The sequence below is a fragment of the Anopheles stephensi genome, chromosome 2 (assembly GCF_013141755.1).
Source record: "Anopheles stephensi strain Indian chromosome 2, UCI_ANSTEP_V1.0, whole genome shotgun sequence".
In the NCBI taxonomy this organism is placed as follows: domain Eukaryota; kingdom Metazoa; phylum Arthropoda; class Insecta; order Diptera; family Culicidae; genus Anopheles; species Anopheles stephensi.
The window spans coordinates 65,211,031-65,235,456 of NC_050202.1; the positions used below are offsets into that span (position 1 = coordinate 65,211,031).

The window sequence follows — 24,426 nt, forward strand, 5'->3', positions numbered from 1 at the left end:
TTTTTTTTGTAATGTTGTTTTTGCTTTCCAATGTATTTTTTATTTTTCTGTAAAATATGCAAAACAATAGTTAAAAGAATCCGAGTCATTGACTATAAACATAAACTTCAACAGTCATCTTCTGTCAAAAGGCAAAATTTATACAGGTAATGAAAATATTTTATTTCTACATTACATTTTCAAAGCAAGCCACGCTTTCTGATCACAGTGAGATATTTTGAGTTAAATTACAAGTGCAGTGAAATTGAGCAATATACGCTAAATTTAGGTGAGTTAAATAAATATAATATCTTGAAGCAAGCCATTGCAAATTCTAATGCTCAAAGCGCAGCAAATAATAATTTTTTTATTACAAACGAGCTGCGTTGCAATTTAAGCATTCTCTTCAATTAATATCATTTAAAAAAATTATTACAATTAAACCATATTAATTGTTATTACCGGTCATTTTTTAAATATTTTTTAAAATCAAGCGTTACCCCAACCGTTTGCGAACGCTTCAGCAATCGTTTCAAATTTGACATTTCAGTTCAACCTGGCCATCGTCCACTTCAACCTAGCCCGTGTCTAGATCAACTTGGCCATAGTCCAGAAAGGGCAACAGTTCGCCAGTTCTACCTGGCAGTTGTTTACTTCATCCTAGCCATTGCCCAGAAATGGCTCGCACATCGTTAGTTCTTCTCGGAAACCCTGTAAATCAATAAATCCTTGTACCGACATTTGCATTTTAATGTTCCCGCATATGTTCTCCCTCCTTTTTGCTTGCTAAAGACAAGCTAATAATATTTTAAAAAAAACATTTGTATTTGCGTGTGTTTTGTCTGACATTTTTCAAAAACATCAGTTATTTTATTTTTAATCGGAAATGTTAGTTTATTGTTTGCACACACACACAAACGTGTTTTACCCTTGCGAGTTCACAGTTATACGCGTTCATTCATTCCCATCTGAATTTTTACATTCTATATTGCTATCGGAAGCATGTTCCTGTGACTCTTGTTGCATCGAGAAGAAATCATACAGAAAAAAGCTATACGTTTTGATTAGAAAAAAAACATCCATCCCATCAGACAGATAAACTGTGGAGAAACGCTGGAGCTCCTCTTGCAGGACGTCGCTAAAATTAATCCATATGGCTAACTTCCTTCAATAAATAGGCACCATCCACCGGCTGCTGCTTGCGCATTTCATTCCCGACGACGTTGAAGACCGATCTTAGCCATTCTGGTCCATCGACTTCTGGCACCAAGCGTTGTCGGCTGCTGCTGCTGCTGCTGCTACCCCCTTCGGTGCTCACATTTTGCACTCCTCTATGACACGAGTCTCTCCAGAAACTATCCTCCCGTCCTGGCCGGCGCACCCCCTTCTGGCACATGCTAGTCGCTTAGCTCGAACCGCCTTTTCGTTCGGTGCCGGCGGCCATAAATTCGATCGAAGCCGAATTGATACAGTAACGCTTACGGGTCGGTGGTGGACCATCCTCAAACACGTGGCCCATGTGTGCAGCGCATTTCGAGCATCGTACCTCCGTCCGCACGCGGCCTGGTTGTGTGATCAACAATAGGATATTACCCCCTTTTTAGTGGTAGTGTTTGTGGATGATGGATGGGAATGTACTGGGTGTGTGTGTGGCCAAGGGATGGATGGAAGTGAGAGTTTTCCCCACATCCAAAAACCATCGTTTGAAGGATTCAAGGGTGATAGTAGTGGGTGGTGTTCGTTTAGTTACAAAAAATAACAGGAACCGACAAGGATCAAGACGTTTTTCACATTTCAATTCGATTGTTGCATTGTTTCGAAATGCAAACCATAGGAAGAGACAGAAACCAAATAAAGAGTTTTGCAAAAGATAAAGAAATTTAAACATTACATGGAACATGTATGAGAAAACAAATGTTACACAGTAAAAGACAACAAAACAAAATTATAATAGACAAATGAAAAAAAAACAGATGAATAAATCGCCAAATTATAATTAATTTAAAAACAGAACAGGTACGAATGGAAATTTGAACAAATAAACCCAAACAATGACATTTAAGTTTGACCCATAACACAAAAATGCCAATTAAACGAATGATTATGAAAGTGTGTGTGTGTGTTCATGAAGCAAAAGTGTATAGTTTTGTTAAATATGAATCGAAACAACAATTCCAGCAACGGAATTGCAAATAGAACCAAATTCCAATTTGATAACCAAACGATCGTATGAATGAAAGTGGACAGCATTGTTGTTGAGAACCATACGGTACGATCGATCGATTGCAGAAGTAAAGGTACGAAATATATAAAGAGAAAGAGATAAAAAGGAAGAGAAGAGAGAACAAACATACTATTAGAACCATCACCCGCAATTTGCGTAGACGAGAGAAGACAGTCTTAACGAAATAAATGACCAAAGCGCGCGCCAAACAAGAAGAAGCGAAATCATTTGTGAAACACCACCAGGTGGTGAAACAAAAAATTATACAATCAGAATGTAATGGCAAAAAAAGCTGCAAAACACTGCTCTGAGGTAATGTAAAAAGCGCGACAATTAAAACACACACGTCTAAAAGCTAAAAGCGAAAAAACGAAACGGTCTAGCAACACGCAGGAAAACAAGAAAAGCGGTATGAAAACTATCCTTTTTGCGAGAATACAATCAACATAAGATGTAACAAAAATAGCGATCTGATAGCATCCGTGAAACCGAAAAGCTGAACAGAACAACGAATCATCAATCATACACTTAATCTAGACACTTAAATGCCCGTGGTAAATCAACATGAGAAGCGTGAAGTCGAGCAGCTGGTTTGGGGTTGGTTGGAAGAGGTGCCGAGTACATGAATTCTCTCTTCCATTATCTTCCGTACATTGTGTGTGTGTGTGATCAGTTATTGATTGGTGAATTTTAAATCATCTCATTTCCTGCTAGCAATTGACAAGAGGAGGAAAGCGCTGTCGAGCCAAAATTAGCCTTCTGAAATGCATTATGTGTGGTGAGCAATGTAGTGAAAAGTGTGAAAATTAGTGATTGAAGAACGGAAAAAGCAGGATAACGATAGGAAGCAAACACGAAAAGGTGTAGGATGTTATAGGGAAGGGTTTATCATATTTTTTTGTAACGAAACGAATATCCACTCCACTGTTCATTTGGCCAACGGCAATCACAATCTGATCGTTATTTGATTTGGGTAAATTAATTTTACCATTTTGTTATTAAATACAGAGCACATTAATCAGGAATCGGGACATGTCAAAATCGTACATTTTATCCATTCTGACTACTTTGCAATCGATTTTGTATAAATTTTTGTGACAGTGAACAGCGAGAAAATAAATTTAGTTTAGAAAATTGTTAACAGAGCAGAGCAGTAAATCGAATTCAAAGTGTCAAGATCTCTGTTTAAAGCGCTGTATATCAAATATTAGCATAAGTTAGTTATTTGTATGTATAATCACAACGAAATTAATTAACAAAATTCAAATTAGTAAACCATCTTTGATAAGATTGAAAGTTAAGGATTATTCACAAAGGAACATTTAACTTCATGAGAAAAATATTTGTTAATCACAAGTATTTTTTATCATCTACACAAAAAATAACACCAACAAAAAAGTACAAAATTAAATAACAAAATCAAACTGAAACTAAAATTTCAAATTGAAACAAACCATGCCATTCAAACATTCAGAATTAATTCGTTCACTGGAGAGACACGCTTAAGTTATGGTAGTATTGTTTTGCAATAGGGATTCAGCAACACCCTAACTAGATTAAAACACTATTAAAAACAAATCTACTTTACACTGTTAAAAGTTTACAAAAAAACAACGAAAAAAATCCATTCAGCTCGCGTAGCAGCCGGCAATTATTAGCAAACCTCGGTCCCGCCTGGTTCGGGCCATGCACACGAACCGTCCGCACTTACCCGGGATGCTGGGATCTTTGTGCAGTGTCACCTTGCCCTGATCGAGCACATCGTTAAATGCTGGCCAACCGCACCCGGAGTCGTACTTCGTTTCCGAGCTAAAAAGTTCCTGGCTGCAGACGACACAGATGTAGGTACCCTTTTCGTAGAACTTGTTGTACTTCCCGGTAAAGGGTCGCTCGGTGCCGGCCTCCTGCGTGACGTGATACTGCAGGGGCGTCAGCTTGGCCACCAGTTCCTCCTTGTTCTCCATCGTTAGTGGGCCCGTTGAGGGTTGATCACTGCTGGATGATTTTTCTAGGGAATATCAACCATTATAAACAAAAAAAAATATTCATTTGTTATTTGCAGGTTCTTAATTTAGCAAAAATGAAATCGATTATCTTCATCCAATGACTTTAACCGCCTGCCTTCAAACACCGTAAACCAACGCCATCAGCAGAAGAACAGAAAACAAGCACATGCGGATCGAAAAAAAAAGCCAATGTAAAAATATGGTCATGGTCAATAGCGCAGCTGCAGAATAGAGAAGACCGGTGCAACATAGATGCAGCTCGATCAGGGTTCGGTTTAGCCGGAACTAAACGCAGGTTCTGTTGTTTCCTTTTTTCGCGCCACATTAGCTATAGCCATGGACTAGTGGACTGACGGTAAAGCTCGATGTTCCGCGCCATTGCTTCACACGTGTGCAAACAAAAAAAAAACAACAACTTTACTATTTAAATACCAAAAATATACCCTATGCGTTTCCCTAGTAATGTGGGCTACTAGATATATTCTCAGTATGGAATTCTGTTCAATACAGGCACACTCTTGCAACACGATCAACAAAAAGCCGCAAATTTAACCGATGGATTGATGTGGGTACGTCCTTCTTATCATTAGTCTACTCATCCGCTTATCTATTTGACGTCATGCTTTACTATCATTTCATTCAACAATCTAAGTGAACTACCTATTCCCCGCTCTTTGAGAAGAGTACTGTTGATGAATTAGATCAAACCGTACCCATTGGCGGCGTTCGTTAATGTACACTCTCTAGAAAATGCTCGTAATTTCTCGTCCCTTCCTACCTTACCATTGCATACCGCCCTTCCAGCCTTTGTCCACTTCCACTACTTTTATTGGAACTGAAGCCCAACCCTACTTTGCGCGAACGATGATACGCACCCTTCGATTGACCGGCAGTTAATCGGTCATAGCCTCAATTTTTAGAAGTACAAAACAGTATAATCTTCTTCTCGTTTCCTCGCCACCCATCCACGCACGCCATGGAGTACGGGGATGTGCTACAATGGTAAGCATAAAACATTTACTTGAAGTTCGATGGCTTCATTTTCCATTCTATTTAAGCAATGGTAGCTTATTCTGAAGTTCTATCGTATTCGTTTGATACGCATCTAACGTAGGAACCTTCAGTCCCCTGTTCCGGATTCATTTTGGAAAATTTTTGGTTTCCAACATTTGATTTTACCTGGTATGCTATGAATATTCTTCAAAACTTTATAAACAAATGAAGCACTACAGACCAATATGGTTTCAATAGGCGACTTTTCTTCCCAATCAGCAGTGGCAATACATTCGCTCGGTACACGTTTTTGTCCACATTCCAGCTGCTGCTCATTCGCACCTTTCGTACAACAAGTTCGCACCCGGTTTGGTGCAGTTACAAATGGATAAACAATTTCTCTCAGCTGATGGGTGGCCGAGATGGCCACCAGTACACACAGTTGGACTTCACACACTAACCCTGAACGGTACGAACGAAACGGGTGCAGTTTGCATACACGCACCGATCATGCATGAAATGCTGCATGCACAGAACCAGAGCGCCACCCCGTGAATACCCGAAAAACAACAAACGCCGTTTTTACCCCCGGTGTCTACGATCAGCACAGAAGAGTGTGTGTGGTTGCTGCAAGCACTTTTCTCATCACCAGCTTTCCCGTAGTCAATGCAAAGTTATTTTTAGCAGGACGAGGCGATATATTACTTTCGACACACTTTGCGCGCTGCTCCGAGCGAAGGAAACCCTGCTAATTTTGATGGTCAAATTTTTCAAACATTTTCAATGGCAGCGTTTAGAAGTTTATGTTAAATCATTCTTTACCCTCGATGGAAGATCACGCACAGTACACGTACAGTTTTTCTCAAGTAAGTTTTCCTTGTGGATCGTTTCCTAAGCAGTGACACAGCTCCGGATCACACGGCCGACACCACGACAATTATGGGCACGTTTCGTGGATAGTACAATTATCACTTTATATGGACGTAGCACGTTCCGTCGCGAACTGGTCACTACTGCCGAGTGACGGCTGGATTGTTGCTTGACCACACAAACGGTCGATCGGAGGCTACTAGATCGAACGTGTAAAATGACTGACTGAGTGCGCGTCCGTCCGTATATACAACACACGTACACCTTTCCTTCGCGACGAGCGGACCATGTGGATGCGCACCGACTGATCATGAGTTTAAAGCGCCGTGCACGGACGGGCATGGTCAATCGTGGCGCACCCATGGTACAGGGTTGGCAAACCCCATCAACAACCGTAATGCATTTGGTTCAGTAAAGAAATCATAAACTTTATGGATCATTCACATCAACAGAGCATAATTATTCTCCAGAAACGAGTGAATATTGTAAAAGCTCCAACTTTGTCGCTCAAGAATAGATTTCAGTGCGAACCCATCTGCAAGAGTGCTTCGATTGTTTTGGCCCTAACTGCCTCAAACAGCTGATAACGGAGTTCATTTTTTTCTGTACATATGACTCTGTCATGACACAAGATGATGACTATTTGGATGGACTCGGAAAATTCTTTTTTTCCCTCAGGATTGTTGTAAATGGCGCTGTGAGGTGGTCTACGCCTAATGTGGCAGATTTTCACACGACAGAACTAGGTATCGATACTTTTTTTTAATTTCATTTGTTTATAGAGGCTTTGGGTCTATGAGACCTCATTCGCCTATTTCATCGAGGTATCGAATGGCATGTGAACCAGTGTTTAGCAAACGGCATTTATCCTGCTCAGGGTTGGCCAACTCTGGACTTCAGTATCTCATGCTCTATCTACGGCTCAGGCACCTGTTTGTAAAAGCTCATATGACGAAGCGCCGCTGGTCATCGCCGATGATGACGCCAAAATGATAACTTTATTTACACAATCATGAACAAATGGTGTTTGCAACAGGTGCTACAAATACGGAACTTACTAACATTTAATAAGCTATTCAACCATGTAGACAACAAAAACCTAGCATTTTCTGCACGTCATTCCAAAGGCAAGGGGAAAATGTGCACTACCAAATTTCACCATGTCACGAAACACCAACCTACCTCGTTTCGAATTCCACACTAAGCTCCTCGATAGCACACTGCCACTAGAACCCATCACTAAACTTCCACATCCAGCAGCACCACGTTCAATCTTCTTCCGAACCACGGTACTTCCTGCGCCAGTAACTGCTTGCGAGAAATGTGCCGCACCGTTTACTTTCGCTTTACGCACAAACTCCCGAAAAAGAAGCGTAGCTGCGGTGACAGTCGCACGGCATCCACCGGAACTAATAATTCCAAACATTTGTACGCAACGCACCGTTTATGCGGACAAGCAAGCGGCGGCGGTATGGAGCAAATACTTTCTCCGAACAGGAAAAACCGAAAGCGTAGTGGGGAAAATTCGTGCGTGATATAACACAACCCTTGCGATCAAATGCCGGCCGAAATGTAGTGTGTGTTGATAAACAAACACGATACAAGACGAGAGCACACAAATTGCCTCCTGCGATTGGATGCAGTAGTGTGCGCCACTGACAGACACATTTGCAATGATACGAAAAAAAACAAAGGTCATCACAGCAAAGGACGAACGCTGCTGGTAAATTTACTTACTTGCTGCTGTAGCGTACAAAGACGAATGCGGTCTTTGCGGAACGATTTATAAGATGATCATGAAGATAGCAGTTATCTACAGCCTCTCACACTATTTGTTAGAAAAACACCACCGCAGAAGTTTCAAGCTTTCCGGCGAAAATTTTGCCCTGTTCGCGAAGCTGACTGTGCCCGATGTTTTGACAGCGATCAATAAATGGTGGGAGGGGAGGGGGTGACTTCGATGACAGCTCCAAGTGACATTTGCCATTCGCGTTCAACAATTTTCAACCACACAAACAGCAGCGGAAAAGAAAACGAAGAGAGAAGGCTAATTAGCAAACTGTTTTTCTCCGTGTTCGTGTGCGCTGTGCCGTGTATCAATAGAATTGTACAGCGTCCTATTATCAGTGATGATGATAGCTAGCGTCTCCTCATGAAACGCAGTGAAACGGGTCAGACATTTTGCATCTCATAATCCTTGTTTACAAAACAACAAGCAGTAGCCTCGGGACGACGGATCCGCAACAGGAGCAACTTCCGCAACAATGGTGGCACGTGCGGGACGCAGCCGTTTCTTTGCCTGCCTGGGGCTGCTGATACTTATGGTGGGCTTCGTCACCATGTTCCACAACTCCCAGCAACAGCTAGACGAGCTGCGGCAGCTGGGGTTACGGTGCGAGCAGCAGCAGAAGTCCGTCCAGGCGCAGATGGAAGTGATCGTCGATCAGAAGCTGCGGCTGGAGAACTCGCTCGAATCGGAACGCATGATAAACGATGCCAATCGGAAAGAGTTGAAGCAGAAGGCAAAGGAGGAGCAGGAAGAGCACAGCAAGTCCTCCATGGAGGCCAACATTCGGTACGCTTCCCTGCAGCAGCAATGCAATCTGGTCAAAAGCCAGCTCGGTGACCTTACGGAAGAGTGTAGCCGCAGCAAGAAGCAGCAGTCAGAGGAGATCAATTCGCTGCGACTGAAGGTTTCGGAGTTGCAGGGAAAGGTACAGCGGTACAAACAGGAGTCAGCCAACGATGCAGAACATTTGAAGGTGATGCTTCCCCGTTCGTTCCCGTACCGTTCTTGTGATGTAACCCGCTCCCCTCTTGTTTTAGGCTCAAATAGTACAACTTAAGAGCGATAAGCTCAACCTGGAGGCAACCTTACGCCGCCAGCTCGGCGAGAAGGATCATGTGATCGAGAAGATGCGTGATTTGGCGACGAAGATGGAGAAAGAAAATGCCCATTACCTCGAGAACTGCAAGCTACCGACAGGTCAGCTTCCGAAGCAGCATCACCGTTACCGAGACGTGCTGGAAGCACTGTCCAGGGACGCCGCAGCGAACGCCAACGCACCGGCGCACAATTTCAACGAGCAGCTATCCGTGAGTGATGATTTGTACCGCATACCGGTAGCATTAAAAGCGCGACACTTTGCTGCCACCCCGGTCAACCTTTCGGGTGCCAGCTCCACCACGGTATCTATCGGTCTATTGCCCTCAACCTCCATTCCCTCTTTCGCAACTAACAACAAACAAAGGCCCGGCGGTATGGTGGTGGTGCCGAATGAGTCCGAAGAACAGCAAGAAACGCGTGTCATTGCCAACCCGTTTGAGGTTGTACCCCGTGCCGATCCGAACAGCGACCGCCGGAACCCTGAAGCGGTGCCGATGCGCTCGCGAACTAACCCCACTGCTGACGGTTCCCCGCTACATCCGGCGCTCGATGGTGGTATCATTAATTCTGTGGAAAATTTTCAGATCATTCCAAAACCGCTGCCGGCGGTACCCGTTCCGGAAGGCGCACAGCAGGCCAACAATGTGCTGCAGGAACCACACTTGATGAAGACTTCCACATCCGTCTCGACCAGCGGCGGGAAGCGATCATCTGATCGTAACCTGCAGCTTCCAATATTGGCCGCACCGACCGTACTGCCCGGTCCCTCGTTGGAGCACTCAAGCAAGCGAAGCAACAATGGCGCGGATGGCGGTGGAGGAACTCTCTCCGGGAGCAGTGGCAAAAGCAGTAGCAGTACAACGACTTCCACTACTACTAATGCATCGATAAGAAAGGCCGCTGGTGCGGCACCCAATCGGTCGGTAGGATCAGCGGCACGGAAACCGCTAAGCAACCGGCACACGAAACAGGTCCCTGTTGGAATCGTACCGTTCCCCGATATCATGCCAGACCTGGAGCAAAACATAAGCGAAAACATCCTGGACAATCGATACGCCAATGTGGCTGCCGCTGCTGCGGGTGGATCGACAGGAGGCGGTCGTCCCATTGGTGATGCCGCTAGTTCGGTGGCAGTGGGTTCCAAGAAAGGTTCAGCTGACAAGCAGCGGCGACATGGTGGGGCTGATTTGAACTTCCTAAACGGTGGTGGAGTTAATCCAGTGGACGACAATGGTGCGCACGAAGTGCAAGATACAGAGATGAGAGCAAAACATTCCCCCGGAGCCGGGGGGCTTGGGGCGTTGGATGGTGAGCGTAGGGCGGAAGCTGGAGGTCCAGCGGCCGTTGCCGCCGCCGCCGCCTCTGCCGACGATGATCAGCTAGCCATGGGCAACGAAAACAATCTGAATGCGGCAGAAGAGGACACCAATCTGTACGATAACGCAAACGATGGCGGTGTCGGGCTTGGCAACAACAAGGTACAGTTTGGTGGGGACCATCAGCAGCACCACCTCGATTACAACGATGTGATGGTGCCGGGGGGGCACGGTATCGGTCGGCAGCATATCGGATCCAAACGGCGCGATGGCGCGGCTGCCGGTGGTGGCATTGACAGCAAGGGCGTCATCATAGATCGGTTGGGTGATAAGCTTATCAACGAAATTGCTCACGATCACGGCAAGGAGGGTGATAATTATCCGAACGAAATGGAAGATCTGCATCTGGTGGGAAACGAAGCCGAAGAAGAGGATGGTAAGATCGGACGTTATGATGGTGTGTCCCAGTAAAAGCAATTGTTCCCTTTCTCCTTCCCCCGCTTTTCAGTGAGCGATTACGATGATCCGACGGCCCTGAAGCAAGGACATGCCGAACGCAACTAGATGTGTTCAATGTCATGGACAAAAAGAAATCAACCTACGCCACAACAACATCCGTAGCACAACACAACCTCCTGACTGATAGCGTTTGGTGAGCTGCTGCAGACTGCGGACTGAACCTGCTGCTTAGCCCAATAAGCATGCAAGTGAGATTTAGGTCAAATATTGCACAGACATATTCCATCGCTGGCTCATCTCATCTCACCAACGAATCATTTGCATAAATAGCGTTGAGAAGTGGACATCGAGTTCAACCAGATCCAGCAGTTCCATTAGTGTAACTTTTTCGTTTTTCTGTCTCATTTGTACTTGTTAAATGTTTGCACTTGCATTAGACGTATTTGTGTCCTTTGCCATGACCCTACCAGCCTGCGAACAGCTCCGTTCTGACTGGTTGTTCAATCATCTGTTCATCCGACGCAATTAATTTTAACCAAACAGACTTAATGGGCAGCATCAGTAGACAAAACTCTCACGGCAAACAATCAACCGTTACCACCTCCACTCTCGTCTCTAATCGGTAGATCTCTTCAGCTTTCTTAATGTTGATTCTGTATTTTATAAGCGTTTCTAAACCTATTTTCACGGCTCCCTCTTTTAGTCGTAGCTGTTGATTTTGTATCCTGTTATCTATACTAGTGTCTCCAACAAATGCCATATTTGTTACTTTAATTTATTGTTTTTTTTTTAACAAAGCTTACACATCTCATCCCTCTCGATAGTACTATTACTATCTGTGCGTTTGCGGTTATTGGAATTTTGATACTCAAAAGGAATGAAAGTTACACAAAACAATGAAAAAGCTACTTAAGTCTTCGCATTGGAGACATCACGACACAAAAAAAAGTGGTAGGAAGTGCAAGCGCAACAACACACGCCCGAAGAACAATACTTAATTTGTACACGAAAACTCAGCTTAGCAGAACCCATCTGCTCTGGGCCGCCGCCCCCCTCTCTGTCGTTTATATTAGTGAATAAGCAAGAAAGTTTTGCGTTAGCGTGTAAGTATGCAGCAAGCAAATCGAATCGAAATATGTATATGATGTGATCGAGGTTTTTCTTTTCACACCCCCTACACATTGCCGCGGGTAGAAAACAAACCAAGCACAAGCCCCGTGTCTCTGTTTTAATCAGGCGAATTTCTGGTTTAAGGAGAATTCTTAGCATAGCGTAGAGTTTGTACGACCGAAAACGCAAGTATATATAGCTGAAAATCGTACTGGGTGAGTGTTGTAACAACAGACATGAAGGTACAATAAAAATGTATTCCTTAAAAATATCCCTACGGGACCCGCTGCTCAGCCTTAGTATCTTCGGTCGTATGCTCGAAATCTCATATCCCATATTTGTTGATCGTTCAATTTGACCGTCAGGACAACAATTGGATGGTGGGGGAGCTCACCCCCTTATCGGCGGTTTTCTCAACGCACCGACTCCGTTTTCCGCTCGCGCTATTATCAAACGCGGCATTGAATGGTATTGAACGTAAACAAACAGCAGCATGTGTGCACGTGTGTCTTTGCTGTGTGACGGCATGCTTCAAATGGATGACGTCGTGCTTTTGCTCTCTCTGTCTCTCCCATTGCAACGCGCGATACATTCTCGCCGCATACATCGAACTGTCAAACGCGCGTTTGGGTGTCTCGTCGAGCGGCTAATTGTGAATGATCGTCATCATCATCATCATCATCAGCTGATGCGAGGGAGGTGTTTCGTGGTGTTTATCACAGGCTCTGGTGAGCAGGACGACCAAGCAGGAACACTAGTACTGTTATTGTTTTCAACAGCGGCAGACGAGTGCGCGCCCATCCGTTTCAACACCATCCGGCTGTGTGTGTGGGGTGGGTCGCAGCAAAGTTGCTTCCAGTAAACGTGTGTGAACATTTAGCAGACAGAGTTTACGGTGCCCGGTACAATCTTATTCGATCACAATCTACCCGGGCCGTCTACAGTGTTCCTCCGAAGTTACGCTGCAGAAAACAAGGCATATTGGTCCCGCGTATCGTGGATTGGAGCTATTTCAAAGGGCACAGAAATGTGTGTGTGTTTCGCTTCTTTTTTCTTTGCTTGTTTTGTTTTGTTGCACCACTTAATGTCGGCATTGTCCTCTAATCGGTCACACCTGTAACAATGTAGCAGCAGAGCACATGATAAGCTACCTTGCTAAGGTACTTTCATCTTTGCATCGTGTTCCTAGCGCCGCCGCCTGCTATCGTTGCCATCACAAATTTGTGAAGAAACAGAGAAAAGCAGAGATCAAAGCAGCAGCCCGTAGCATTAACATTCATTAGCAGCTGCGAATGGCATGCCGTATCGTAGTGCAACAGGATATGCATCGTGCAACAGATGATGCATAACTATCTGCGTAAACGAAGCGCACGCTGCTTTGAACATTACCGCATTTCAAACAGTGCAGTGAAAAAAAATTCATTTAATCGGAAAACACACACTAGCTTTATGATTGCAATGAAAACTCTCGTCTCTACATGCAACGTACATACGTGCCGGTGTATATCTTTAGCAGCGCGTTGGAAAGTTGGCGGGACGCGAATCGTTTCGATTCAAATCAATCACAATTAGCTTCTTGATTCAATTTTATCACTGCTTAAAATCACTGCAATTATATAACAGAGGGGTGGAAGTGGATGGAAAGAATGGCTATAGAAATTATAGGACGCTTGCTGGAAAGCAATGTCCGGCATTTCTTAAGACTTCTTCGTTGCAATAATGGGTTTAATCAATTTTCACATGTGGCACAGCTAATCACATCCATCAGAAAAAAAAGGGTATCTATCCTGCAATACCGATAGATAACATCGCAAGCTGCCTGATAAGTAAATACGTTCAAAAGCGCATAATCTGATAAGCCGGCAATAGAACGTCAATTAATGCTTTTGATTTATCCATGTTAAGCTACTCAATGTCATTGGACAACATAATTTACACCAATTAGGTCCGTGCGACTCGTTCGACACAAATAGTAATACAATTTCAACAACAAAAAATCACCCAACTCCCTCTTTCGCTAGCGTAGATCAAGAATGCAACAATGGCTGAAGATATCGTTGCTAGTGTGCACATTCGGATTCCTCAAAGAAATTCGTCCCAGTGAACCGTTCATCGTCGATTATCTTGCTGGACCATGGCGCAATCTAACGATGGACCAGGTACCCGCGCTGGTGCTGACGAGAATTAAAAAACAAATGTTTGAACCATCTCTACTTCTTGCATCATTCGCTACAGATCGTGCAGGAAGCGTTCCCGATCGGTACCTACTCCTATCTGGCGCAGCTGGCCGTCATATTTCTGGTGACGGACTTCCTGCGCTACAAACCGATCATTATCGTGAACGGGGCAGCTGGCATCATTGTTTGGAGCATGCTTACCTGGACCACCTCGCTGAGCGCGCTCAAGGTGCTGGAAATATTCTACGGCACGTACTGTGCCGCCGAGGTAGCATACTTCAGCTACATCTACGCCAAGGTGGATCGTGAGCACTATCAAAAGGTGACCTCGCACACACGGGCAGCAATTTACAGCGGGCGGTTCTTTGCCGCCAGTCTCGCCCAGCTGCTGGTGTACTTCGAGGCGATGGATTATCGCCAGCTTAATTATTTGTCGCTTGCGGCACAGATCAGTGCCACGCTTTGGGCCCTATTTCTCCCATCCGTGCCTACCAGCATGTACTTTCATCGCGCAACCCTAGCGGAGCAGTCACCGGACGACTCAACTGCAGTCCAATGCACCAGCACCACGGCAGTGGCGAAGCAAGCAAAGGTGGTAGAAATCATAGAAGACGATCAGTCGGATGACAGTAAACCTCCGATGGCACCAAACCGATGCGTGCAGTCGTCCTTTCGATCGCGGTTGAAAGCAGCGTTCGTGCTGCTTTGGACGCACTTCCGCACATCGTTCACCAATCGGAGCGTGCTCCAGTGGAGCATCTGGTATGCGTTGGCCATGGCGGGCTACATCCAGATTCTAGCCTACGTGCAGGCGCTTTGGAGCTCGATCGATGCAACGCAGCCGGCCGTCTGGAACGGTGCGGTGGAAGCCGCCCTTACGTTGCTCGGCGCGATCGTTGCTCTGCTGGCCGGATATTTGCACAGCGGATTCCTGAAGCCCCGCACAAGCCTCCTCTCGCTCGCACTGCTCTCGTTTGCCGCCGGTGGAGCAATGCTGCTGGCCACCAATACCGGCAATCTGATCGTGTCCTACCTCGGTTACATGGTGTTCTGTGTGCTGTACGCGTTCGCCATCACCGTGGTAAGTGCGGAAATTGCCAAAAACATTTCGGACGACTGTTTTGGGCTGGTGTTTGGCTTCAACACGCTCGTCGCTTTATCGCTGCAAACGCTGCTCACGTTTTCCGTGACCGATGCGGACGGTTGGTTTGCGTTGGACGTGTTCGGCCAGTTCACCGTGTTCAGCTGCTATTTCCTGGTGCTTGGCGGCATTTACACCGCGTTCCTGGTAGCGGATATCATTGGCAGCGTGGTGGTCGTGGCACGTGGCTCGAGGCAATAGTCGGTCGCGCCAGCAACCGCGAAGAGGCTGAAATGATGCAACAAGTAGTACAAAGTTAGGGTCTCCACACGGTTGAGAAACGGGGACAACACCCCCACCAGGCCCAGAATACTCACCGGGGAATGTATTTCAACACATATAGCCTTGATTCATTTCTAGTACGTATATACCACTTGTTAAAAGAAGAGCTATAGACTTATTTGTAGATGTAATCTAGATGAAAGATCGTATTGGCGATGCCCCCCCTGTGTGTAGAGTGGATTTTAGACAAGTTTTGGGATAAATAAACACATACACGCAGCTATGAGGTCTTCAAGTTTCGTAATTAAATGCATTATTTTCCGATATACATCGGCCGTGCTAGTGTGGATGGAAGAAAATATAACTTACGATGTTGTAGTTTTATAATTGAGAATTGTTTTAGTAATCATTTTTACATTATCAATTAATTGCGATTGATGATATCATCGTTACTTCAACTTACAATTTATAATTGAACTGCCGATAATAATCAAATATTCTTAAACTATACAGTTTGTTTTATAGCATTCCAATGATGTTCAAACTTTTGTTCCAAAGGTTAAGCAAACATCATTACACTTGATACACACCGTAGAAAAGCGAATATCGTACATGTTAAAGCAAAGTTCAGTTGGTAAACTATGAGACAATATTTCCGTTTCGTACTCTAGTTAATAAGCATATAATCGATATTCACACTTATCATCTATAAACCAAACGACAATGCTTCACCGGTCAATGTGTTCATATGCAAAGCATCGCATACTTCCATCGCACCGGTTCTTTTATAAGCAGTTCTCCCTATATCTACAGCATGCATTGCAAAGTACGTAAGTATTTGTATCCATGAAGTTGTTTATAAAAAGGTTTAATCGTACGAATAGTTGAGTTCTACAAAGCAATCAAATAATTATTACACACAAACTCGTCCATGCATATGTTTCTCTAAATTACATCCTTCTTCTGCTCGGTCGCACTCTATCGCCCCTATTGCTTTTCCCCGGGGACAGTCATTGGAGGTGTCGCATATATGCTGATGACTGTTGCTGATGTACCATTTTTTGTTGCTGCGCAAGCGAGGCAGCAGCAGCAGTTGAATGGATTTGTCTGAGTCCCAGTTCAGCCGGCGAATATCCTTTCTCTGCCCCATCGGCGGAAGTACCGCCCACTGTTACGAACTGTGTGCCCGAATGCAACTGACGGCTACCGGACGATTGCAGCACAGCCATCTGGTGGTTCCAAACGCTAGGCGACGCACCACTCACGGTCACAGCATCGGAGAGCGTTACTGTGGCGTACGAGGAAGCTGCTGACGGTACGATCGCTGACGTTGTTGATGTGAGCAGGTTATTGGCGCTCGAGTAAGGCGACGTCGTAATGTCATACGTTTTACGCGATGTATATCCCTATTGCGGAACATGGAGGAAAAAAACGTTTCCACGTCAAATACAACCAAGTTAAAACAAAAAAAAAACCCCACACAAAACAATCTTACCTTATTACGGCTGTCCGCTTTTTGGTGATTCAGTTGCATCGATTTGTCACGTGCTGCTGCTCTTTTCTGCATCAGTTGCTGGGGCGTATTTGTGGTCACGCTCGTGTTCACACCCAACGTGACAGCATGGCCCCCATTCTGGGGCGAGTGTGACGGTAAGTTTATAATCATACCATCTCTTCCCTGCACCGACTGTATAATCGGCGTTTTGTAGCTTACATTGCCCGCCAAACTGCTGGAAATGAAACGGACCGGAGTCTGCAGCGGAGTGCTGGTGGAAGTGATTTCACCCGGGAAGACTCTATTGTTCGGCGTACGCTTATTTAGCAGACTGTTCGCATCTCCGCCACCGCCCCCTACTGAAGGGACCGTAGTCGAGATGTGCAAACGGTTACGCATATGGGAGTTGGTGATGCTGGTGCTGCTGCTATTGCTGTCCGCGGACAACACCGATGCTGTCACCGTGGAACTGCTCTGGACGGAACGGGCATTGTTTGCGTGCTCCTGCGTACAATCGTTTTGATGCTCCATCCAATGTTTCTTCTGACAGGCGGCACTGCAGTACGACGTGTTCCAACAGCAGTAGTAGTGCGCTTCGCTGAAACATTTCCTGCACCATTGCTTCAGTTTGGTGCTTTGAACTGCCCGCTGCTTCTCGCGCAGCAGCTGTTGCCGCTGCTCGTTCAGGGCCCGCTGCTTTTCCTGCTCGAGAGAAATGCGCAGCTCGGACAATCTACTGTCGAACGCGCTTTGCTGCTTTTCCTTCTCGCGCTGCCAAAGCTCCTGCTGTCGTTCTTGGTGCAATTTCAGTGTCACCAGCTCCGCCAACGATGATCCGCTTCCGGACATGTCTTTCAGCAAGTCTTCCATCACCGTACGGATATGATCGAGAACCTGTGACAAAGTGTTCAACAAATTCAAATTTTATAACAGAAATAGGAACACGCCCAAGGCGTAACAATACGTACCCGGTTCGAACTGTCGTCAAATAATTGCATGGTGCGATTCAATTCCACCGTACTAACGTCATCGACGGAGGGTGGTGAGATCGACGTTTCTGGTGGTCTCGGCACCAGTGGCGGAGGCAGCTGCTGATTGCTTCCATCGGATTTCCTTCCTCTCGATGGTACGGACGCGGGAATGACTTCTTCCTCGATTATCAACACATCGTCATTGTCGTTCGCAATCGAAGTCATGGTAACATCGTTGCTAACATGTTTGCGATCGTCTGTACAGGGAAGTAAGGAAACCATCGTAGAAGGAGCAACAAGCTCCTTCGGAATCGACACGGTAGCATTCATGGGTGTGATTAATGATTGTTGTGGCGCGATTGTTACAGTTTGTTGCGTTGCTGCAGGTATAGTTATTGTTGCCGGAAGCGAAACATTATGCACCAGCGATCCAGCTTGTCTCGTTGATACATGCTTAGTGTTGGATGCTCCGCCCGGGAACGATTTTCTAGCCCGCTGATTACTTGTTACCATGGTGATGGTAGTGCTACTAGCGGGCAACACTGCTGGTGCTGTTTGTTGCACCGGCATTACTCCATTAACCGAGCTAACAGATGCAGTTATGTGCTGCCTTTTGATCACATCCGATGAGACCGAGGAGGCAGATGAGGCCGATGAGACCGATGACACCGATGAGACCGAAGCCGTCAACGAAGCGGAGTTATCGTTCTGGGCCAGCTCCTTTATGGGCACAGGCATTACATCCTTTGGACATTCCACAGTATTTGCTTCATCGTCGGAAATTATTTCCTTCTTGACAGCCATCACTGTAATGGATGTTGCCGTTGTACTCAGTGTGCATATAGCATCGGTATCTTTCGAAGCTTGCTCCGAAGAAGACGCTGCTGCTGCTGTGCAGCTGTTAGTCACATCTACACTTGCAACATTTTTAAGCGAATCAACCACACACGGTTTAGTTGAGGTCGTTGTCGTCACTGGCGCAATGCTTACGACGGCAGCGGCATTGGCCACGGTTGTAAGAGTATGCGTGGCTTGTGCTCCGGCGGTTGTAGCTTGTTTTGGCAAATGCGGACCATCATTAGTGATCCCAACCGTAGCAGCAGTATCTGCAATTTTGCATAACGTTGCTGCTGGAGTTGCATTTTTTTCCATCACAGCATTCGACGAAATAAATGCTACTTTCTCAGCAACTGGCACAACATCATCCTTGGCTTTAATAGCTTGTGGCGTCTGTTTTGCTGTTGAAGCTGTCGATTTCGCTTTAGCAGGAGCTACACTCACGGCAATAGCTTTATCCGGCTGAACATTTGGTGGTATGATTGTCTTTTCAGCAACCGGCACGACAGCGTGCTTTTGTACCGCCATTTCTTTTCCCTCGATCGCTTTAACGGGAGCTACACTCACTAAACTACTTGTGTCGATCGGGACAGTTGGTGGTGTAGCTGCCTTGTCAACAACCAGTTCGACGGTCTCCTTGTGACACGTCTCTTTTGCCTTTGAACTCGTAGCAACTGATTTTGTCGCTTTCGGAGCTACACTCACCAGTGTGCCTTTCTCAGCCAAAGACTTACGGCGCTTGGATAGCGGCTCCGTTTCCCATGACTGTGAACCACGTCGAAGCAGTAAGGATAGATTTTTTGGATCACAATCCGAATCGTCCGCAGCATTTGTTCCCTTGCTCTCGTCCGGTTCTTCGCACTTCTGCCTATTTTCGGTAGCTTTATCGGTGATTGGCAACAGAGAAGCAACGGATGGTGTCAGCAAGTCTTGCGAGCTATCTGCATTCGTCAGCGGGCTGCTAGTTAACTCGTCGGCAATTTTCAAAAAACGAGACATACGACGCGTCATTCGTTTTCGAGGGCTCGTAGAGGTTACATTCTTTGTGGGTACTTTGCAAACGGGAGTTGCGTCCTTTCCCGCTTCTACTGCATTGTTTTTAGCTTTGAGCGGTTCCTGTACCCCTTCCTCGTTAGCTGCAGAAGCAACGGCAACCATTTCGCCCTCACTTCTTTTGATCGTAACCTTCACCTTCTTGAGAAACGCACCCGGAAACATGGCGCGCTGTTGCTCTTCAAAGCGCGACGGATCCACCGCCTCCATGAACGAGCCATAGTTGAACGTGTTGAATTGCTCGCGCAGCCGGACAATGTGATGCGCGATGTCTTCCACACTGGTGGCGTACAGTAGCACCAGCTTGGATTTCAGGTATTGCTTCGGTGGATTGGGATCGCGCTGGGAAAACAAGTAGCATTCCTTTACCGACATCCACGATCGGTCGTGTGCACCGAAGAATCGTACGAATGCTTGATTGTTGGCATTAATCACGTACAGTTTACCAGGCCAGTAGGGATACCCCTTCATCTTGGCCCACACCAGCAGGTGCGGTTTCGAACACGGCTCTCGGAACCAGTCCTCACACAGTGTGTTGGCCTTAATATAGCATTCGTAGCATGGTTCCATTTCCTCCACCTCTTGTTTGGCTCTCTTTTGCAAAGCGCGCGCCTTTTTCAATAGATTCGTTTTATCTGCAGAAGAACGTTGGCACGGTCATGCACATTATCATACACGGAAAACAAGAAGAAAAAAATGCTTACCAGGATAGATGGACATGTTGTGTACGATCCAGCCTACGTCAGTCAAAAACTCTTCCGAAGACTTGTATGCTCTCTGCTGCTGCAGCTCATTCATTACAGCCAGATCGATATGCCGTGTTACATATTTGTCGTAATTGGGCATAAGCGATTTGTTAATAGGATTGAACAAATTACTCTGTAATGGAAAAATAATATACAGCAACAGGGATTAACAATTGAAAACGAAAAATGCTATATGGTTCACAATCCTTGAAGGTCTTGGACCCCTTGGACTAAATTAAGGCAAATCGAAGCACATGCAGCTAGAGAAAATGGCATATTCAATATGAAAAACGACTGTGTAACTCTGCAAAATACTGACCATGAGAGTTAAAAGCCGATTTATCTAAAAAATGTATGATACTTGTTCGCGAAACATACCCAATCCGATTGCATCAATAGAATCTTTACTAAATATCCAAGACACGTAGTAAACGCTTCGATATCCGTGGTCCCATTGGACGTCATTTTACACTCCGTGCAGCTCCACTTCGGATCTTCCGTTGTGTAGCGTACGCAGTATTTGTGATAGCTTCTGATACAGCTATTGCACCCCAAGTCCGGATCACATTGCTTGCAACGCCAACAAAAACGATCCCATCCAGGCTACAGCAAAAAGGGAAAGAAAGCAGAGAGCGCGTTATTAATGCCATTGCCCAGAGGAACATCATCATTACCACGCTACTTACTTTGGGAGGATCTCTGGGGAACGACGATTCATCATCGACTTTGCCGGTATCGTGATGCAGGTCCAAGTTGGAGAAGAAATTTTTCGCCCCGCTGCTCAAGGTTTCAGTGTTTCGGTCCCCTTTCACCAGCGCGTACTCCGATTTGGCGGAGCGTATCTTCCTTACTCTTGTAGCCGGCAGTTCGTTTGCCAACTCTTCCAACTTGTGACTTTCGTCGGTGGCCAGCTCTTTACCATGGCCGGCAACAGCGTCGATTAGCAGAGTCGTCGATCGCCTGCGGTTCCGTTTGGTGCGCGGTGGCACAACCAACTCCGCACTTGTTGGTGATGTATCGGAAGGTACGGGTCCGACTACCCCCGCCGCATCGACAATACTATCTGATCGACGCTTGCGCAATTTCCCTTTGCTGATGGTATCCGTGATAAACTCGGACAAAATTTTCGACTTTGCCTGCGTTACTTGAAGGGATTTCATCTCTCGCGATGGTTTCGAAACCACGTCTTCATCCAACACTACTGTATCGACACTGGTGGAAGATGACTCTTCGGGCGCTTTCGCAACGTTCACCACAATTGCTTGCACGGGCTGCTTCGATTGATTGTTCGCATCTTCGACCGTTTCCGTGCTAACCGCTGGCTGAGATACACCATCACCGAGGACTGCTTGTGCCGTTTGCATAGATGTCACAGCCACGCAGTCGGTTTGATCCTTCACCAATGCGGTTGGTGGTGTCGCTGTACTACAATCTTGGCCGTTTTCGGTACTATTTATGGAAGACACAGTGCCTTGGCCTTGATTCATACGTGGGTGCGTAGCAGAAGATACATCTACAGCAATGCTTGCTGGCCAAACTTGAGTACTGCTGCTGCTGATCGGTACAAGATTGCCAACAATGGCTGTTGCGGGCACACAGGATATAATAGCTGTCGTTGGAACCGTTGGTTGCGCAGGTTGCGGTGATTTGAGCACATTGTTTGCTGTTATTTGTGGCTTCGATAAGCTTGGTTCGTCCGATAATTTGACGGTCGTCGTGTACAGCGTTACAGTTTGCTGTCCCTTATTGCTATCGGGATCCTGCGTCGTAGGAACTGGCGGCAACCGCCGATGTATTGACATCCGTCTTCCCAGCAAACTGTTGGTGACCTTTACTTGTTTCAACTGTCCGCCGGTGGCCGCCATAGGTTGACCGTTGCGGCTCGTATCCTCTCCCGTAACTTTTACACGCATCTCGCCACTAATGCCGTGAGGCTCAGCGCCGCCAGCTATTGGTGTATATTTATTGAATAATATTTTCTGTGTTCCGGGTGCTGCTTTTAGCGTAATTGTAGTACTACCGACATTGGAGCTAACAATCCTCAAATTGTCTTCATTGGCTGGTGGTTGGTTTAAGGATGCATTATGCTGATCAACCACTGACGGCTGCTGCTGCTGCTGCTGCTGCTGCCTTTGCACTACTATGGTCTGTGTTTTTGTCGAGGGAACGCTCACAATTCTGTTCTTATCAATCAGCAGCTTGATACCACCGGTTGGTGGTTGCGATGGCAGCACAGGATTGGCAGCTATAGAGACGGACAGTGGTGATGCGGCAGCTGCAACTAGTTTCTTTTTTCCACCTCCGGACGACATGCCCGGCGAAGTGGATGTGCGATTACCAGGAAAACTTTACAAGACTATTGTGTTACCCGGCCGCCTTACAGTTGCTCGCTGGAAAAACAGAATAATTGAATAAAGTTCATTAAAAGCACATTCTTCCGATTTTGCTTAACACAACCGCACACTTCTTTTGCGGGTTTTCTCCGCAAGACAATTCCAAAAAAAATGCCCGCTTATCATTAGAAGGTGGTGTATGTGCTTTACATTATAGTTTAGTGTGTATGTGTCTGCCACTCAGTTTTTATACGCACGCCCACCCTCACGAAATGAATTAGTAGTGCTGGCTATATGGCAATGAAGGACAAAGTATAGAAGGTTGTATATCTTTCAGGATTCACACTAAAACAGTTTACTGAAAGTCAGGCACTGCCACCAGAGACACTGGTGACTTCACTACTGCCGCAGAAGACAGTTTGTGAAGTCGTATTTGCTCATCTTCCACGAAACGCCGATAAATATCTGGCCGAGTTACACACCACCTGCGCGAGGTACGCGCACGATCATCTTTCTAAAAAAAAACGATCCTCACCCATACACACTTACCCAACAATACGCAGCAGCTACACACGCTTTTACAGAGCTGCAGGATGGCACCGACGAAATGGTCGTGAATGTGGGCCGCACTGCTGCTGTTGCTTTTTTTTACCTCGCTTCTTCTTCACTCCTGTAGTCTATATATGCAGCTAATATACCACACCGTGCTCGGGATACTCTAAAAGAAAGACATGAAAAGGAAATTATTCACGCAATTTCCAGTAGCGGGCATAATGGTGGCTTTCTGCTGAACATGGTACAAGCTTTTCATGTGTCGATTACAGCTGCAGCATTAGCAGACCGCGGTCAAAACCGGCCCGCCTCGAGGGGTTAGAGTACGTAGACCTAAACCTTCCCACAGGACGGGGCACACAGCTCGGCCGGGAAACTCACTCATCATGTTCCTTTGCTAACGCACTGTACGCTCTCTCTTAGGACAATGCCGCTAGCAGCAGCAACGTACTTTTTTTCCCTCTAATTATGAACATCCGCAACTAGCGCTACGTAGCCTCAACCTGATGTAGCATTTCGGTACGAGGGAGACCAGGGAGCAAATCTGGCACGCTAAAACAGAGAACAATGTCAAAGAAAGGGAAACCAGCAAAACCTACCCGCGCGTATGACGAAGGAGCTTCCGAGCCGGTTCTGCTGGCTTCTCTGTTTCTGCAGCCCCGATTACTCCAACCTCATCCGGCAATAAAATTCCACCGTTCCAGCCACAGCCAGCGCGTTTCCAGAAGACGTAAGCAAGTGCAGCACACTCGGAGTCGTTTCCGCACACCAATAGTGTTGCACACAGAATAAAGTGAAATAATGCGATATACTGCTGCTGCTGCTGCTGCTGCTGCTTTATCCAACCAACTACGCCGCGGTACGGTGGTGTTGGTGCTATAGCTTTTTCACCGTGAATGCAAACACAGCTATGCAACACGCAACCAGAGCAAAACCGCTCGCTCGAGCGTTTCTCTCGACCGATGGTGTGTGCGTGACAGCCGTGCTGGGTTTGTTTGTGTTGGTTATGTTTTGACATTTCCTTGACAACGGACCGATTCGCATGTGTGTGGGGT

General features: G+C 46.1%; 4 protein-coding genes across 26 annotated transcripts; 2 read left to right on the forward strand and 2 right to left on the reverse strand.

Moving 5' to 3' along the window:
* Positions 1–805: 805 nt before the first annotated feature.
* On the reverse strand, positions 806–8,024 carry LOC118502359 (methionine-R-sulfoxide reductase B1). Of its 9 annotated transcripts, none has more exons than XM_036034575.1 (3): positions 7,810–8,024; positions 3,915–4,211; positions 806–1,542 (listed from the first exon to the last, which is right to left on the reverse strand). In XM_036034575.1, the coding sequence occupies exons 2-3, from the start codon at positions 4,165–4,167 to the stop codon at positions 1,385–1,387; spliced, it is 411 nt and encodes a 136-aa protein (XP_035890468.1). In that variant the 5' UTR covers positions 4,168–4,211; positions 7,810–8,024; the 3' UTR covers positions 806–1,384. The 9 variants fall into 9 exon arrangements, with proteins under 9 accessions (XP_035890468.1, XP_035890464.1, XP_035890466.1 ...); XM_036034571.1 differs by having other exon boundaries at positions 806–1,575; positions 7,810–8,011; XM_036034573.1 differs by having other exon boundaries at positions 806–1,575; positions 7,806–7,987.
* Positions 8,025–8,056: 32 nt separating this feature from the next.
* LOC118502354 (homeotic protein female sterile-like) lies at positions 8,057–12,115 on the forward strand. Of its 3 annotated transcripts, none has more exons than XM_036034541.1 (4): positions 8,057–8,834; positions 8,899–9,168; positions 9,544–10,711; positions 10,784–12,115. In XM_036034541.1, exons 1-4 carry the CDS (start codon positions 8,337–8,339, stop codon positions 10,837–10,839), a joined length of 1,992 nt encoding a protein of 663 aa, XP_035890434.1. In that variant the 5' UTR covers positions 8,057–8,336; the 3' UTR covers positions 10,840–12,115. The 3 variants fall into 3 exon arrangements, with proteins under 3 accessions (XP_035890434.1, XP_035890432.1, XP_035890433.1); XM_036034540.1 differs by having other exon boundaries at positions 8,074–8,834; positions 8,899–9,261; XM_036034539.1 differs by having other exon boundaries at positions 8,899–10,711.
* A 96-nt stretch (positions 12,116–12,211) lies between these two features.
* LOC118502357 (thiamine transporter 1-like) lies at positions 12,212–16,062 on the forward strand. Of its 12 annotated transcripts, none has more exons than XM_036034555.1 (3): positions 12,212–12,875; positions 13,871–14,003; positions 14,080–16,062. In XM_036034555.1, exons 2-3 carry the CDS (start codon positions 13,878–13,880, stop codon positions 15,361–15,363), a joined length of 1,410 nt encoding a protein of 469 aa, XP_035890448.1. In that variant the 5' UTR covers positions 12,212–12,875; positions 13,871–13,877; the 3' UTR covers positions 15,364–16,062. The 12 variants fall into 12 exon arrangements, with proteins under 12 accessions (XP_035890448.1, XP_035890449.1, XP_035890451.1 ...); XM_036034556.1 differs by having other exon boundaries at positions 12,212–12,873; positions 13,866–14,003; XM_036034558.1 differs by having other exon boundaries at positions 12,212–12,746.
* LOC118502352 lies at positions 15,758–24,265 on the reverse strand. 2 transcript variants are annotated; one of them, XM_036034534.1, is made up of 8 exons: positions 23,971–24,265; positions 23,369–23,537; positions 21,173–22,876; positions 20,865–21,089; positions 20,445–20,619; positions 17,848–20,375; positions 16,880–17,773; positions 15,758–16,790 (listed from the first exon to the last, which is right to left on the reverse strand). In XM_036034534.1, exons 3-8 carry the CDS (start codon positions 22,796–22,798, stop codon positions 16,395–16,397), a joined length of 5,844 nt encoding a protein of 1,947 aa, XP_035890427.1. In that variant the 5' UTR covers positions 22,799–22,876; positions 23,369–23,537; positions 23,971–24,265; the 3' UTR covers positions 15,758–16,394. The 2 variants fall into 2 exon arrangements, with proteins under 2 accessions (XP_035890427.1, XP_035890428.1); XM_036034535.1 differs by lacking the exon at positions 23,971–24,265 and adding an exon at positions 23,753–23,894 and having other exon boundaries at positions 15,761–16,790.
* Positions 24,266–24,426: the final 161 nt, after the last annotated feature.

What these genes read in the sequence shown, in the direction of transcription:
- LOC118502354 (XM_036034539.1), top strand. Translation starts at nt 8,337, where the DNA reads ATGGTGGCACGTGCGGGACGCAGCCGTTTCTTTGCCTGCCTGGGGCTG. An exon ending in ACGATGCAGAACATTTGAAG is followed by an intron (nt 8,835 to 8,898) that starts GTGATGCTTCCC and finishes CTCTTGTTTTAG; the next exon opens with GCTCAAATAGTACAACTTAA. An exon ending in CGAAGCCGAAGAAGAGGATG is followed by an intron (nt 10,712 to 10,783) that starts GTAAGATCGGAC and finishes CCCGCTTTTCAG; the next exon opens with TGAGCGATTACGATGATCCG.
- LOC118502352 (XM_036034534.1), bottom strand. Translation starts at nt 22,798, where the DNA reads ATGTCGTCCGGAGGTGGAAAAAAGAAACTAGTTGCAGCTGCCGCATCA. An exon ending in CAACATGTCCATCTATCCTG is followed by an intron (nt 20,376 to 20,444) that starts GTAAGCATTTTT and finishes GTTCTTCTGCAG; the next exon opens with ATAAAACGAATCTATTGAAA. An exon ending in AAGCGGACAGCCGTAATAAG is followed by an intron (nt 16,791 to 16,879) that starts GTAAGATTGTTT and finishes GTTCCGCAATAG; the next exon opens with GGATATACATCGCGTAAAAC.
- LOC118502357 (XM_036034555.1), top strand. Translation starts at nt 13,878, where the DNA reads ATGCAACAATGGCTGAAGATATCGTTGCTAGTGTGCACATTCGGATTC. An exon ending in GCAATCTAACGATGGACCAG is followed by an intron (nt 14,004 to 14,079) that starts GTACCCGCGCTG and finishes CATTCGCTACAG; the next exon opens with ATCGTGCAGGAAGCGTTCCC.
- LOC118502359 (XM_036034568.1), bottom strand. Translation starts at nt 7,498, where the DNA reads ATGTTTGGAATTATTAGTTCCGGTGGATGCCGTGCGACTGTCACCGCA. An exon ending in AGTGTGGAATTCGAAACGAG is followed by an intron (nt 4,212 to 7,254) that starts GTAGGTTGGTGT and finishes GATATTCCCTAG; the next exon opens with AAAAATCATCCAGCAGTGAT. An exon ending in CAAAGATCCCAGCATCCCGG is followed by an intron (nt 1,576 to 3,914) that starts GTAAGTGCGGAC and finishes ACCACTAAAAAG; the next exon opens with GGGGTAATATCCTATTGTTG.